Below are 16,131 nucleotides of genomic sequence, written 5' to 3'. Positions count from 1 at the left end.
CAGTCGTATAATGCATGGCAATGGTAACAAAATGTATGAGAGTAAAAAAAACATGAACAGATAAATCCAAATTAAACCCTGCGGCTCGTGATGACACATTGATGTCCTAAGACAAGAAACGATCTGTTTGTGCCAGAAACCGAATAGTATTTATATCATTTTTTACCTCTAATACACCACTATGTCCAACTGTCTTTGTGCCTGCGCACTGCTTCCGATCTCTTGCGCGTGTACGTCACTCATTGTTTACACAGTGCACAGTTATTGTAGGTATGACGGCTAATCAAATGGTACTTACTTGTGCTTATCCGGATTGTTCAAACCGACTTAAAACTAAAAGATTACGTTCTCTCGCGCCAACTCATTCGGGAGTGGTGACTTTCCACGTATTCCCAACTTCTGAGCCTGCTCGCCTGAAGTTATGGTTGATTGCTCCTCGGCTGGATTTCAACACACTGTGACGAGTCGGCTGCCTCCCCCTAATTATCAGCATCACCCCGTCCCTTAATCGCCGCCCTTCGCCAGGCTCCCGACATGAGTGGGTGCGTGTGAGAGGAGGGGCGCTGAAATAGCCAGGGCTGGCGACGTGTGATGGGGCACACCTGAACCGAATGGAGCCTCATCACCGCCGCTGTTTAAATGCCGAGCGCGCCTCTCCTCGGGAGACCGGTCTCTTCCCCGTGCATGCACGCTGGTGTCCTCGTGGGTCCAGGAGGGGTGCATAGAGGGACTCTCATGCCGCCAGAGTCGTGAGCTGCCCGACCCGCAGTCCGGACGAGAACCGCACCCTTTACACGGCCGTTGGGCAAGGATGCTGGGCCGTCTAGTCCCTTCAAGCGCCGTGGGCAGAGAGAAGGACGAAGCCGCTGATAGAAGCCGCCGCCCCTCGCGCCCCGGACCGGAGATGGGAGCGCGTGCGGCCGCCGGACTCCGCCCCTTACCTGGACCCTTGCTTCCTGACCACTGCCCTTCCATTCACGAACCCCGCAGCACGACGAGGACACCAGATCCCCTGTTTATTTTGGACACTTGATTCCCTTTTTTCTGGACACTGTTTATTTTCTGTTAATAAAAGCCTCTCCGAGGCCTGATGCCACACCCACTGTGTCTGTCGTTTGCTCCTCCCGCGACAACACCATTAACGTAAACTACGCCAGAGCGCGTACACACCTCACGCACCGGAAGCCGTGCGTGGGCACAAAGACAGTTGGACATAGTGGTGTATTAGAGGTAAAAAATTATATAAATACTGTTCGGTTTCTGGCACAAACCGATCGTTTTGTGTCTTAGGACATCAATGTGTCGTCACGAGCCGCAGGGTTTAATTTGGATTTGTCTGTGCATGTTTTTTTACACTCATAGATTTTGTTACCATTGCCATGCATTATAAGACTGATAGACTGCAACGGTTGGACTTAAAAATCATCAAATGTGTTCTACTGCAGAAACAAAGTCACCTACATCTTGGATGCCCTGGGGGTAAGCAGATAAACATCAAATTTTAATTTTTGGGTGAACTATCCCTTTAAGTAGCACTTGAAAATCATCATAGATCTACGAGTGCTCTGGAGTAATCGTAAAGCCTTAAGTGCATCGTAAGAAGACAGATTTATGCAGTCACCTGCAGGACAATCGGCAGATTACACCTTTAACTTTATTCAAGTGCAATGTGATTATAATATAAGGATTTGATTGTACTTTATTGTACACTTTGTTACTCTTTTTTTTTTTATTATTATCAATTAAATAATTAAAAAAATAGAAATGCACACCTAAATTAAATGACTGATCTAAATAAATAAATAAAAGAAGTAATGTAGGAAATATGCTTCAAAGACTGGGAAAAGTCTGTCAATGACTTGCTGACGTGCACCAGCTATGTATTGGACCCGGAAGCCATTCTATAAGGTGACATTTCAGCACTTGACAAACGGATAGCGACTCCTAAGTAGCACTTAAAGCACGGCTACGTGCGATTGTGTTAAGTGCATTTTTGGGAAACGCACATGAAACAATAGCGAACGATCGTAAATTGACTCGTAGAAAACGCTCTTAAGCGCTAAGATCAATCGTTATCGAGAAATGCAGCCCAGACCGGTACAGATGGTTTAAAGTTAAAATTTCTAATAAACAATTTAAATATTCGTCCATACCGATTATAGTCGCCGATATATCGTGCATCGCTACATCTCTGTGGTTTTTAAATAAAGCTAATATAATTGTTACAGACTACAGTTCATGTTGGAATTACTGTCAGTGTTTATAAAGAGTTTCCTACCTCTGAATTACTGAAGTAATCAAGACATTTTTATTGTATTTTTTTAGATCTTTTCTAGTTTGTCTTAAGTATCCAAATACCACCAAGTGTATTTTTACTTTCACCATCCCGGTCCTGCTTTGCTATGCTCACGGTTTTTTTTTTTTTCTTTTGAAGACCTTCTTTTTTGTTTGCATCATTTCCTGTTCATGCTTCAAGCCGTACATTGAGAATGCATGTGTGCAGCGGAAAGCATCTCTTTGCCCTCTTTTCACTCATTTCATGTCCATCGAGAAACAGCGAAGAGAACACATTGATATTCAGAGCCGTCTGCTCTCAGGGTTCATTGGTTATTTATGCGTTGGCATTTAGAAGCTCAAGGAGTCGACGCCAATATATATTTATCACTTTTAATATTTAATGATGCTCCTTTTCCGTTAGCAACCGCTGGATCTTTCCTCCTGCCCAGTTACATTTGAACAGCCCTTCAAATGATTGCAAATGGTGTTGTTTTCCGGGGGTTTCATCAGGATTTTATTTTTATTTATTTGGTTGCTTCAAGAAATAAACATCAGATAAGAAATTGTGTATTTATTATTTAAATTGTATTATTTAATAAAAAAAATTATTTAGTAACAGTTTTTTTATTTTGTTAATTGTTTTATTAATAAAAAATCCCTTATGTGGTTTGCAGTCATATCAATATTTTGTTAAATTTTATTTCATTTTTAATCAGATTATTTTACGTAGCTATTTTCAGCTGGTTGATTCTTTTTCAGACTATTCTGGATAAATCCGTAAAAAAATCAATAGAAGTAGCAATAATAATAATAATAAGTAGATAAGTAAAAGTAGATAAAATTATTAATATTAATTATCAATAAAAAACCATAGATCTAAATAAAGAATATGAAAATTAATGCAAAAGTAATAAAGATTTATTCAAATTAATAATAAAAATGAATAATTAATTTAATAATGCTCGTTATTGAAAATAATATTGAGAAGAACTTGTCAGATTTATCTTTTTTGGGCTGATTTTTATTTCATCCACCATGCATGGTTATTTTTCCTTTCTTATGACATAATTTCCTGTCATCTCTTTTTTTTGCCATTCTTCATTCATTCCCTCATCTCCTATCTTGTATATGGCAGTAAAAACTCTTTCGTTCTTCACCTCCTTCAGGTTCAGACTCTTCTAGTAGCGTAGGTTCCTCTTCCGGGTCGCTCTCTCGGCCGTCTCAGCTGCCGTTACCCACCCCCGTTCTACCCCAGCCCAGTCGGGGCTTCACCGTGGCCCCCGCGGCCCCTCTTCCGGCCCCAGCCCCTCAGAGCACGACTACTAACGCTAACATTAATACTAACGCTAGCTTCTACATCGTTCCTGTGGACAGCACCGCCATCCCCCCGGGCAGCATGCTGCTCAATCCACAGACAGGTTGGTACCAGCTGACCAACACTTACTTCAAAGGATGGAGGTTGTGCTGCATCAGATCTTATTCGCGATACTAACTTTTCATACTAATTCATTGTTGTGCAAATGAAATCGAGTTTGTAAATGCAGAGTTGGATTTCAGAGTGTTTTTGTCTTCTACAGGTCAGCCTTTTGTGAACCCCGATGGCAGTCCGGTGGTTTACAACCCCACCATGACATCACTGCAGGGGCGGGGCCAGCAGCACATGACTCTACATCCGCCCCCTCCTCCTCCGCCTCTTCCTCCTCCCCCTCAACCTCAGCCAGCCAATCACCTTCTAGCACAGGTCAGGAAAATTATTTTTTTTTTTTTTGTGTGTGTTTCATTTTTCTTATTATTTTGGAGTTTTTATATTTAAATAAATATTTGAGTTAAGTTTTTTGTTTATTTTGTTTAACTTGCTCTTTTTCTATTTCTTTAATACTTTTATATTTAAATAATTTAATTTAATTTTAAATTTAATTTTAATTCATTTTAATTAATGTGTTTTCAGGTATTTTGTATTAAATAAAATAAAATAAAATTATTTGTTGAATTTCTTATTTTTAATGTTTATATTTAAATGTATTTTAAATTTTTATATTAAATTTATATTTATTAGTTTTCCTTTTTTAAACTTAGGTTAATATATCGTATTATTTGTAATGTTTTTATCTTTTATTTTATTTTAGTTTTAATTTTTTCTGTTAAATGATTGTTTTAGTTAATTTCATTTAGTTTTTCTTATTTTTTATTTAGTTGAATTTATCTTATTTTTAACATGTTTATATTTAAATGTATTACATTTATTCAAATTGTTCTTTATTTTTTTATATTTAAATAATCATAGTAATAAAGTATTTTTATTCTATATCTGTATCTATATTTATATCTATATTTTTTTATTATAATTTTACAATTTTTAATTTTTATTTTCAAAATATGTTATTTGATTTAGTTTAGTTTTTCTTATTTTTTAATTAAGTTGAATTGTTTTTACAAATATATATTTCTTAATTGAATTTACTTATATTTTTCTTTTATGATTAATTATATATAATTTTTTATAATTTAATAATCTTTGAACATCTACAGTCAAAGCAATATTTAAAATAGTAGTCATCATATTGGTTATGGGCTATAACAATATTCTAAATGGCTGTCAGTATCTCTCAGTTTCAATAGTCATGCTTAAAAATACAATAGCACAAAAAATGTTGTTTATTATTCTCATTCATCCCTTGTTTATCATTTATACATTTAAAGTATCGGTCATCATATTGATTATCTGTCATAACACAAATATTATATGTGGTAAATGGTATTTATTATGTCAGATAAATCCTGTAGTTAAATCTATTTTTTCAATTAAGATTGATATGTAAGGCTAAGAGTTTCTTAACATTTGCAGAGTTTGAGAGTTATTCATGTGTTCATTTCATCTAGACTTGACTATTGTAATTCTCTTTATATTGGAACGAGTCTATCCCATATTAGTCGTTTTCCCCAATATCTCACACTTTGCACTGGCTGCCGATTTGTAATAGAATTTATTTTAAAAAAAAAATTTTTTTTAAAGCTCTCACTAAATGATCCTTTGTCTTTTTGTACAGCACAATGGTCAACTACTGTTGTTTTTATTTGATGTTTTGGTAATATATTGGTTATTTAATAATTTTTTTTCTCCCTGTATTTTTGGCTTGTGAATGGCGCTAGTGAAATAGTTTGTTGTCTTTAGCGGTTACTATTTCTCTTCAGCTGTCATTCGTTCTGTCCTTCGGTGCGGTTTCTCTGATGGTTGTCTTTGATCGTCTCTTCTTCTTTGTCTGTGTTTCTCTTCTCTGTCCTCTGCAGTCGTCTGCTCAGCCTGTGCAGTTTGCTGCGGTCTCTTGTGCTCCTCTGCTGCCTGGTGCTTTCACTCAACAATACACTGTGGTACTTCTCTCCTCCGTCACTGTCCTTCTGGAAACGTTTCTTTTCTCTTTTCCCCTCGATTTATTAAAGAAGCTATATCATGGAAAGATTTCTCTTGTTCTTTTGAAATGAGTTCAATATATGATACATACATACCATAATATTCACAACTTTTAAAAATGAATTTATATTTCATTTACAATTTTATTATTATAGTGTATTTTATAATTTTTTAGGCTTTTCTTGTTCTTCCAAAACAGTCTAATATACGATACATACATACCAGAATATTCACAACTCTTACATTTTAAAATTTGTTTTTATTTTTATTTATATATCATTTTATATTTAATTAATAATTAAATTGCTCTTCGGCGTCCCGTGTTCGAGTCCTGGCTCGCGGACCTTTCCCGATCCCATCCCCCTCTGCAGTCGTCTGCTCAGCCTGTGCAGTTTGCTGCGGTCTCTTGTGCTCCTCTGCTGCCTGGTGCTTTCACTCAACAATACACTGTGGTACTTCTCTCCTCCGTCACTGTCCTTCTGGAAACGTTTCTTTTCTCTTTTCCCCTCGATTTATTAAAGAGGCTATATCATGGAAAGATTTCTCTTGTTCTTTTGAAATGAGTTCAATATATGATACATACATACCATAATATTCACAACTTTTAAAAATGAATTTATATTTCATTTACAATTTTATTATTATAGTGTATTTTATAATTTTTTTAGGCTTTTCTTGTTCTTCCAAAACAGTCTAATATACGATACATACATACCATAATATTCACAACTTTTAAAAATGAATTTATATTTCATTTACAATTTTATTATTATAGTGTATTTTATAATTTTTTTAGGCTTTTCTTGTTCTTCCAAAACAGTCTAATATACGATACATACATACCATAATATTCACAACTTTTAAAAATGAATTTATATTTCATTTACAATTTTATTATTATAGTGTATTTTATAATTTTTTTAGGCTTTTCTTGTTCTTCCAAAACAGTCTAATATACGATACATACCAGAATATTCACAACTCTTACATTTCAAAATTGGTTTTTATTTTTATTTATATTTCATTTTATGTTTCATTTATATTTTTTGTAGTTCGTAGTTTTTTTTTTATTTTTCTTGTTCTTCCAAAAAAGTTTAATATACGATACATACATACCAGAATATTCACAACTCTTACATTTTAAAATTGTTTTTATTTTTATTTATATTTCATTTTATATTTCATTTATATTTTTTGTAGTTTATTTTTTTAATTTTTTTCTTGTTCTTCCAAAACATACGATGCATACATACCAGAATATTCACAACTCTTACATTTTAAAATGTTTAATTTTTTTTATAATTGTATTTATTATTTTCTTTTATTATTTATAATAAAAATAATATAATACAATTTAAAATTATTCATAATTTTTTATTTTTATTTTTTATTTTAATACGCTCACTTTGATACAAATAAATATTATTACTAAAGTGTACAATATGGCCCTTTTAATATTTTGTTTTTGTTTTCTTCCTATTTTCAGTAATTCTCTGTCATTTTTGCATTTTTAATTTTATTTTCTATATTCTGTTGCCATCCAGTTTCTGATCTCGGTGTGTCACAGGGTACCACAGAAAGTGTGGTTTATTTCTGTCACTTTTATTGATTAATCTCTCCAAACTTTGGAAACGAGCCCCATGTGAGTTGGCTGTGCCTGGCGGAGGGGCTCATGACTTAATTGGGTCACTTCTGTCATTTCTTACGGTGTGACCCATTTTCACCAAATATAACACCCTCCTTAACAAATTCAGACCACATCAATAATTAATGGCACCAGATGTTGTTACTTTTTTAATAAAACGATGTGTAGCATTTGTGATGCCAGCAGGGTCTCTGGTCTTGGTGGATGGTGGGCCGGACTTTGATCTGTGCTGGTTTTGAAAGCTTAAAGTCCTCAATGTGACGCCCTGGTTTAGTTTTTGAAAGTGTGTGATCCACTTCCACTTCTTCAAAAATATCTCCTTTTGTTGCATAATCAAATGAAGACGGACTGTTGGGTTTCAAATGAGAGAGATTGACTGATTGTAAAAATAATTACATTTATATTTGAAAAAAAAAAGTTAATTTGGATTTCAAAATTTATACTTTGACATTATTGATTTATTTTTTCCCACCCACAAGGCCTTGAGTAAATAATTTTTAGTAGTATTAAAAGTAGTAATTAAAAAATATTAAAAATAAATATTACTTAAGTACATAAGTCAATGATTTCCTACATAGCTTAGTTGGTTTCACTCAATTTTTTTTCTCACATAATTTAGTAAATTAAAGTTAAATAAATGTCATATATATATATTAAAATAAAAAAGGATTTTAAAATAAATATACACAGATTTAAAAATAACTGTAAATAACATTTATAATAGTGTAAATTATAAAATATTTTTTCTGCCAGTTTTAACAAATTAATATTTATTATAAAATTGAATAACACTTTTTTTATATATATATATCATTTTAAACTATTTTTTTAAATAGAAAACTGGTTTTCAGATATGTAAAAATATATATAAATGTTAAATAATGTATTGTGAAATCACATTTAAAATAATGTAGAGTAATGTTTAGTTTTTTCACACAATGTTTTAATTACATATTCATTATAAAATTAATAATTTGCATCCATATCGATCCATTTTTTCACATTTTTTATATATATATATATATACACATACATGCATGCATACATTAATTTAATACATATATATATGTGCATATAAGTTATTTTTAATTTTAGAAAATGAATGTATTAAAATCAAATGTAAAATTATGTAGATTATAAAATATTTAGTATTTCCTAACAAATCTTTTTTATGAAATATAAAAAAAATTAAATATACACATTTTATTTGTACATGTACTTTGCAAATTTGTATAAATAAAAAAATCCACATTTATTTACCACAAAATATATATATATATTTTTTTTAATATATATTTAGTTAGTAGTTATTAGCTCGACAACTGGGCTTCAGTGTTTTAAACTGAATCTGACCTGTTCTCTTGTGTATTAAAACAGCAACAGGACGGTTTAAGTGCTCAGTTCAGCCAGATGAATCTCATTCGGCAGCCTTCGGGTGACGCTCCGGACCCCCACACGGGCCTCTACCCACAATCCCTGCTGCTCCAGAACCCTCCACCCACCGGCTACATGCTTTCATCGCCGGGACAGCCCATGAGCGGTCACGCTTACCCCCATCCCACAGCCATCAATCAAGCGGTCCTGCAGCCGCACGGATACGTCCAGCAGCCCGTGCAGCAGGTACAAACCCACGTTCATGGTACATGACCTGCATTATGTGACCACAGGTCAGGGTTTACGTGTGTGTGTTTCTGCAGGTGTCGGCGTGTTACTGCGCCCCAGGACAGTATTCACACTCCACCCAACACTACAGAGCAGTGACGCCGGTACACTACAGCGCCCCCCAGAGTCAGACACTGCCACCGCAACAGACAGGTACAAACACACTTCCTGTCTGAGTGGGCACTTCCTGGCAGGGTTTTCTGATTGGAGCGCTGGGAGACGGGGCCGTGTCACTGTATGAGATTCGTAGTCATTCTCACAGTGAACCGGTCTCTTTTCCCAGCCCTCACTCCTCAACTCTGACCCCCACTGTTCTGCTGACAGAGTTTTAGTACTGGAAAATGTCAAAATATTCATAAAGCACATTTAAAATCAATCAGGTTGAGCCAGAGTGCAGAAAACAAACAGATCAATAAATTATTCATTTCCAAAATGCTATATTCATGACAAACGAGCAATAAACGAACAAACAGATAAATATTCATTGCCATATCACCAAAGGCTATATTCATAATGAACAGTAATTAAATAAATAAATAAACAAACAAATACGAATTCAATACTGTATCAACAAAGGCTGTATTCATTACAAACAGTATATATATATATATATATACAAACAAACTAAATAAATATGAATTGCCATATTACCAAAGGCTATATTCATGACAAACCATAAATATATTAATAAGACTAAATCTATAACTAAAATGAACACCATTAAAATATATTTCCATTACTCTAAATAAAATAAATGTTAACAGAAATAAAATGTACAATAAAAACCATTTATTTGAGTTAGTTTTAACATTACTTTAACTTGATGTATAAAATAACAAAAATGTTGTTTAGCTTTGTGTATATATATATATATATATATATATATATATATATACACAAACAAACTAAATAAATATGAATTGCCATATTACCAAAGGCTATATTCATGACAAACCATAAATATATTAATAAAGTATAAATAAACAAATAAATATTCATTGTCATATTAGCATCGCAGGAAAATGCAAAATACAAAAAGGAAAGTACAATAAAGTATGTAAGATGGAGAGAAGAAATGCAGTAGCACAAAAATTCAATGTTGAAAAAAGTATTGAATGCCAATTTCTACAAGTTTATTTTTATAAATGTTTCCAGAAGTTAACTTCTTTTAATTTAGCTAATTATCATTAAACTAGTTTTTATTATATAGAAACATGCTAATAAGCTCTCAGAGTGCCTTAGCAACCACATAGCAACACCATGGCAAACCATGCATGTGGGTAAGTGCTGCGTGGGCGACATCACTCATATTTCCTTCTGGAAATGCACAACTGTGGTTAGAAATAAAATTGGGCTTTTAGTTTCTTTTACGGGTGAGGTTTTATCTGCTTTGCGCCTTGTTTTTAGTCTGTAAGAACTGGGAAAAAATGAAAGAAATAGAAAAGAGGATGCAGAGTTGCTGTGTGTGTGTGTGTGTGTGTGTGTGTGTGTGTGTGTGTGTGTGTGTGAAGAGGAAAAAAATCTTGTCAACAGTGACATTGAAAGACCCCATTTCACAGGAGCGTGAGTGTGTGGGGCTTGTATGGTCTAAATCGACAGGCTTTTATTCTCTTCACTTTGGCCTTGCAAGGGCAGGTAAAAATAGCTGTGTACTCAAACACACACACACACACACACTGGAGAGAACAAGCCATCCGTTCATCTGTACTGGATCTGATGAGAGCAGAAGTTGGAGAGGAATGAAGAATCACTGGAGTTCAGATGGTCTGTCACCGTATATAGATCACAGTCCACACAAAATCCCTGCTAGCCTTCTATAACAAAAAATAATTAATATTATAGATAATAAAAAATACACCGTCCCCGCTCGAAATTCATTCCCGTTTATTAAATATATATTGAATTAATACAAAATATATGACATTACTAAATATATAGTATTCATTAAATATATTTAATAAATGTTATTAAATATTATTACATTAAATAATGAATGCCAATATAATATATTTTTGTATTCTTATTCTTATTTAGATGGTCTGCCATGGTCCACCGTATAGATCCCAATCTGCACAAAAACCCTGCTAGCATTCAAATAAATACATTTTATAGATATTATTATTATTATTATAATAAACCTATGCATTATATTATACACTGTGTTTTATATATGTTTTCAGTATTATTAGATATTTAGTATTCATTTATTAAGTGTAATATTTAGTCAACATTATTAAATATTAAGAAATTATTAAATTAATACCAAATAATATGATACACTTTATATTATTATTATTATGTATAAACCCATATTACAGTATAGATTTTATTTGTATATATTACATATTCAACTTTTTATATTAAATGTTTATTGCATTTCATATTTAATAAACATAATTAAATCATTAAATATTAAGTACAACAATAATACAGTGTTTATTTATTCATTCATTCATTCATTCATTCAAGCCAATCATTAAAAATCTATTTATTAAATATTACCAAGTTGTTTTTTTATTAAATATTGCAATAATATTATTTCTACTATGTTATTTATACGTATTATTATTAGTAGTAGTATTTATAAACAGATCATTATAAACCTTATCAGTCTGGCTCATGGATAATAACATTAATCCAGTCATCATAACTGATTTTCTGGAAAAAGCAGAATAAATAAATGATTTTTCTTATAATTTCCACCAATTTCACAGACATCACAAACTTGCGTATCTAATATTCTTGCTACTTAATGTGCCACAAAACGCATTTGATTCCACAGTCCTTAGTCAGCAACTGTTTTTCCTCAGAATGCCTGCTGTTTCCTCACAACCGCTCTGAGACGCCCATCTGTTCCCACTCATATTCACACTGTCTTTTACTTCATTTCACGTATTTGAATCTTTTCATAATTAAACTGCGATATTAAAAGTTGTTTACAGCTTTAATGTTGCGTAAATCTCTGTTTTTTCACTTTTTTTCGTTAATGTTTTGCTCCCAGATGTTGTTTGTTCGTCGTTGGCTGTTGTTTATGCTAATAAGTTGCTGTCTTAATGTGTTTCCAGGTTTCCAGACGGTCATGCCCGCTCAACCCCCCAGTTACCAGGGCATGATGGGAATTCAGCAGACTCAGAACCAATCGCTGATCGGCTCTCAGGGCGGAATGGCCAATCAGATTCAGAGCGTGATGGTGCAGTATCCCACAATGCCTCCGTATCAGGTGAGTGCAGCGTTTTGCATGTCTCTTAATGTTTTTGGGTATCTGAGAGTGATTTTGATGAGGTGACGTGTGCGTTCGGCAGGTGTCTGTGCAGCAGGGTTCTCAGAGTGTTCCTCAGGCAGCCTATCAGCAACAGATCGTGCTGCAGGGACAGACCAATCAGGCGCCAGCGCCCTCCGCCAGCATGCAGGTGTATTACAGCATGATGCCGCCAACGCAACACTCTAGCACCAGGTAACACACGTGTGTCCAGCCAATCAGATTAAAGCATCGCTGAATGTGATTGTGATTGAGCTTGATTTGTGTCTCATGTGAACTTCCTGTGATCGTACAGCTCGACAGTTGGTTTCCTCCCTCCGCTGGGTTCAGAGCAGATGCAGTTTCCCCGACCGCCCTCCCCCTGCGGTTCTCAGCCAATCACAGGCCAGCAGTGCACAGGTATGACAGCCTTGTCGACCAATCACAAAACAACTAGAAAAAGTAATAAGCCTGAGTGCATGAAAAAAATTAATAAAATATAGACTTGAACCATAATGCATTGGAATTTTAAAAGGTATATTTTTTCAATGCCTAATTATGCATAAATTTAAAATAAAGAAATAAAAAAATGTAATAACATATAATTAAATTATATATATATACTTTTTTCAAAATACAAAGTTTAAATATTACAATAATTATACTTTAAATTAAAATTTTATATATATTTGCAATTTTAATATTCATTATTTTCCTTTATAATTTTTAAGTAATATATATACAGTGTGTATATGTATGTATATATATATAGATATAGATAGATAGATACATATATACACACACACACACACACACTTTTTTTATGACACTGGGCTTATTTTTCTTAACTAAAATATTTTCGCAGATAAGTCGCACTTGACTATAAAATGCACTGGGTCAAAAAAAACACACACATTGGTATATAATCAGAAAAAGATAGTAAAATATATATGTAGAGAGGGATGGATGGATAGATAATAAAAATACAAAATGGGTTATATTCCAGAAAATGCAGTATCCATAATTTAAATTGAAAATAAATGACTAAATATGAACTATATAAAAAAAATAGTACAAATATTCAAAATAATATTCAGTGGTCACAAGATTTTTTTTTCTTAAGTTTCTTTTTCTTAATAGTAATCTTTTTCTCTTAATAATTTATTGAGGTCATCCGTGTGTAAACAATTTTTTTTTAATGATGAAAACTGAAACTCGTGTCTAAAGGTTAATGTATATAGCTCTGCGCCATTTACTAACGGCAGGTATTTTTTTAATTCGATATCAAGTCTTTGCACGTCTCTCGGTTAATAAGTTGAGCACATATAATGAGCTTTGAGCAGTATATTTCTCATTTTCAAAATGTTTTACGTAGCCGTTTAATTAAATGTTGTTTACAATTCTGGTTTGTGCTCGTGCCTTATGGTGTTTGTGAAGAGCTCCTCATGCCTTTGAGAAGCAGCGAGAACAATCAATGTTTATTTAAATAAACCTCAGTGTTAATGGACGCTCAGCTGGTGTGTGTGCGTTTGTGTGTGTGTGGATGAGGTGATGATTATGTTGCTGAAGAAGAGGGTGTTTTTAATGAGGAAGAGGCGAGATCCACACACTCTTTGACCTTTCACTGTTTAATAAAGCACTTTAATTGGCCGGTGTGTGTGTGCATTGTGTGTAACGGTACATCGTTTTTGTCTGTTATTGAATAATTCAGTTGCAACATTGTATTTATAACACCAGTGATGATATATGTCTGCAGTAGTGAAGATTTACAACTCTAAAGGTTAATAAGAATAATACTGCTATATGTGTGCAACAGTACTATACGAGATACAATAATATTAAAAAATAAGTGAACAATGTGAAGTATAATTGTTTTAATGAATCCATTTGACTAATGATTGAATTTAATCAGTGTTAATAGACAAATGTATTAATATATATATATATATATATATATATAAAATATAGTATAATACTGTTTTCATCATATAAAGCACTGTCTAAATATTACTATTATATATAACATTTTAAAACCATTACTGTTTTCATTTACATTTAAACGTGTAAATACATTATACAATTTAGTTTTTCATTTTAAAACGTTTGTATTTTATTACAATCTATTGTTTATTACTATTTATTTATTAACAAATTAATTATATTAAATAACAAATGGAAATCATACTGTTGTTAAAAAAGGTAACAGATCATTGAAAAGTTATAAAAATAGTAGATCTTAATACTATATTTTTAATATTAAATTATTAATTGTGATGAAATGAAATAAATGTATTAACTGTATATGTAGTTTGAAAAATTGTAGTTAACATTTTTACAATTTTTGATATGCATTTTGTTGCGCAACAATCCATAATTTCAAATTACATGTAATATTTTTTTCATTTTTTTATGTTTCTAATGCATGTCTTATATTTTATATCTTATATTTTTATTAAACATAATTTATTTTAAAACATTCCTGTTCTATTTAAGTGCAATCCATAATTTAGTAATATTATTAATAATTTTTTTACAATGCATATCTTGTATCTTATATTTTTAATTATACGCTTTATATATTTTAATACATTTCCATCTCGTGCAAGTACGTACTGAAATCTGAAGTATGCATGGTGATTTTCAGCTGTGCCTCCGCCGCCCCCTGCTGGTGGAGTGGTGATGATGCAGTTGAGAGTTCCTCCCAGCCAGCAGCCCAGAGCCCCGTCCCCACCGCACTGGAAACCCACCCGTTACTACAAACACTGCGACCTGCTGCCACAGGACACCACACGGGTACAAACACCTGCATCACGTCCCATGTGACCTCATTCTCACGTGACGCAACATTCGTAACCTTTCTCTCTCGCTTTCTAGAATAATCCACAGCAGCTGCTAAGCCCCTCCCCCTCTCCGGCTCAATCGCCTGCTCCCGCCCATCTGGCCAATATGAAGGGGCCTCGTCCTGGCCACGCCCCCTTTCCCATCATGCCTCAGTTGTCCCGCCCGTACGCTCCAGGCCAAGGTGAGCCAGTCGGAGTGTATATAAATTTTGATCTCTTTTTGGTACATTTTGGTATTCTTGGCAAATTTCTGGTACTTTTATTACAGTTTTGCACATCTTTATATATTTTTGGTATATTTCCGGTATAATTAAGGTTTTTTGGTACATCTTGCATATTTATGGTATGTATTGGGTATATATTTGGTATATTTTTATATATTTCTGACACATTTTAAAGGGTTAGTTCACCCCAAAATGAAAATTCTGTCATTAATTACTCACCCCCATGTCGTTTCAAACCCGTAAGACCTTCGTTCATCTTTGGAACACGAATTAAGATATTTTTGATGAAATGTGAGACCCTGCATAGACCGCAACGCAACTGAAATGTTCCCAGACAGAAACGTAGCAAGGACATCGGTAAAACAGTCCATGTGACATCAGTGGCCAACCCTCTACATTCCGAGTAAGTCACTCGCATATGCGACTAAATTTTACTCTGGGCGACTAAATAATGTCTAACATTAGCCATTGGCTAATAAATTCTTAGATTTTACAAGCCAGTATGTGTGTGAGAGGCGTTCAACACAGATTTTCACTCGATAAACACGCTGACTGAGTGCTTGAGTTTCGCTCTCCGTCAAGCGATCTGTACTATTTGGATACGCTCAATGGATCATGTCATGTACTCAATAGATGCACAGTATGTAGCACGCAGTGCCCCTGTATTTGACGTACCGTAAACTAGTGTGAAGGCGCACGACTCGCCGTCGCTTTACTCATAGCGCTGTGTTTCTCACACATGCAAAGAGAGAGAGCGAGAGTCTTACATACCACGCTGAATCGACGCGCTACGTGTAAACCATATTCTTTGTTGTATTTTCCTGTCAAAATAACAG

At 33.6% G+C, this 16,131-nt stretch overlaps 1 protein-coding gene across 1 annotated transcript in view; it reads left to right on the top strand.

Moving 5' to 3' along the window:
• LOC107593074 (R3H domain-containing protein 1-like) overlaps positions 1–16,131 on the top strand; it is a 39,193-nt gene that overhangs the window by 18,364 nt on the left and 4,698 nt on the right. Inside the window, exons 15-24 of the mRNA XM_016282658.1 lie at positions 3,444–3,695; positions 3,855–4,018; positions 5,566–5,646; positions 8,709–8,951; positions 9,029–9,146; positions 12,059–12,213; positions 12,296–12,447; positions 12,548–12,651; positions 14,876–15,024; positions 15,106–15,261. Of these exons, the coding sequence (XP_016138144.1) occupies positions 3,444–3,695; positions 3,855–4,018; positions 5,566–5,646; positions 8,709–8,951; positions 9,029–9,146; positions 12,059–12,213; positions 12,296–12,447; positions 12,548–12,651; positions 14,876–15,024; positions 15,106–15,261 (1,574 nt within the window). The remainder of the gene's footprint in view (positions 1–3,443; positions 3,696–3,854; positions 4,019–5,565; positions 5,647–8,708; positions 8,952–9,028; positions 9,147–12,058; positions 12,214–12,295; positions 12,448–12,547; positions 12,652–14,875; positions 15,025–15,105; positions 15,262–16,131) is intronic.

This window comes from Sinocyclocheilus grahami, unplaced genomic scaffold, assembly GCF_001515645.1.
Source record: "Sinocyclocheilus grahami isolate Dianchi unplaced genomic scaffold, SAMN03320097.WGS_v1.1 scaffold163.1, whole genome shotgun sequence".
Lineage (NCBI taxonomy): Eukaryota > Metazoa > Chordata > Actinopteri > Cypriniformes > Cyprinidae > Sinocyclocheilus > Sinocyclocheilus grahami.
The sequence above is the reverse complement of the archived record's forward strand: the minus strand, read 5'-3'. Positions and strand labels throughout refer to the sequence as shown.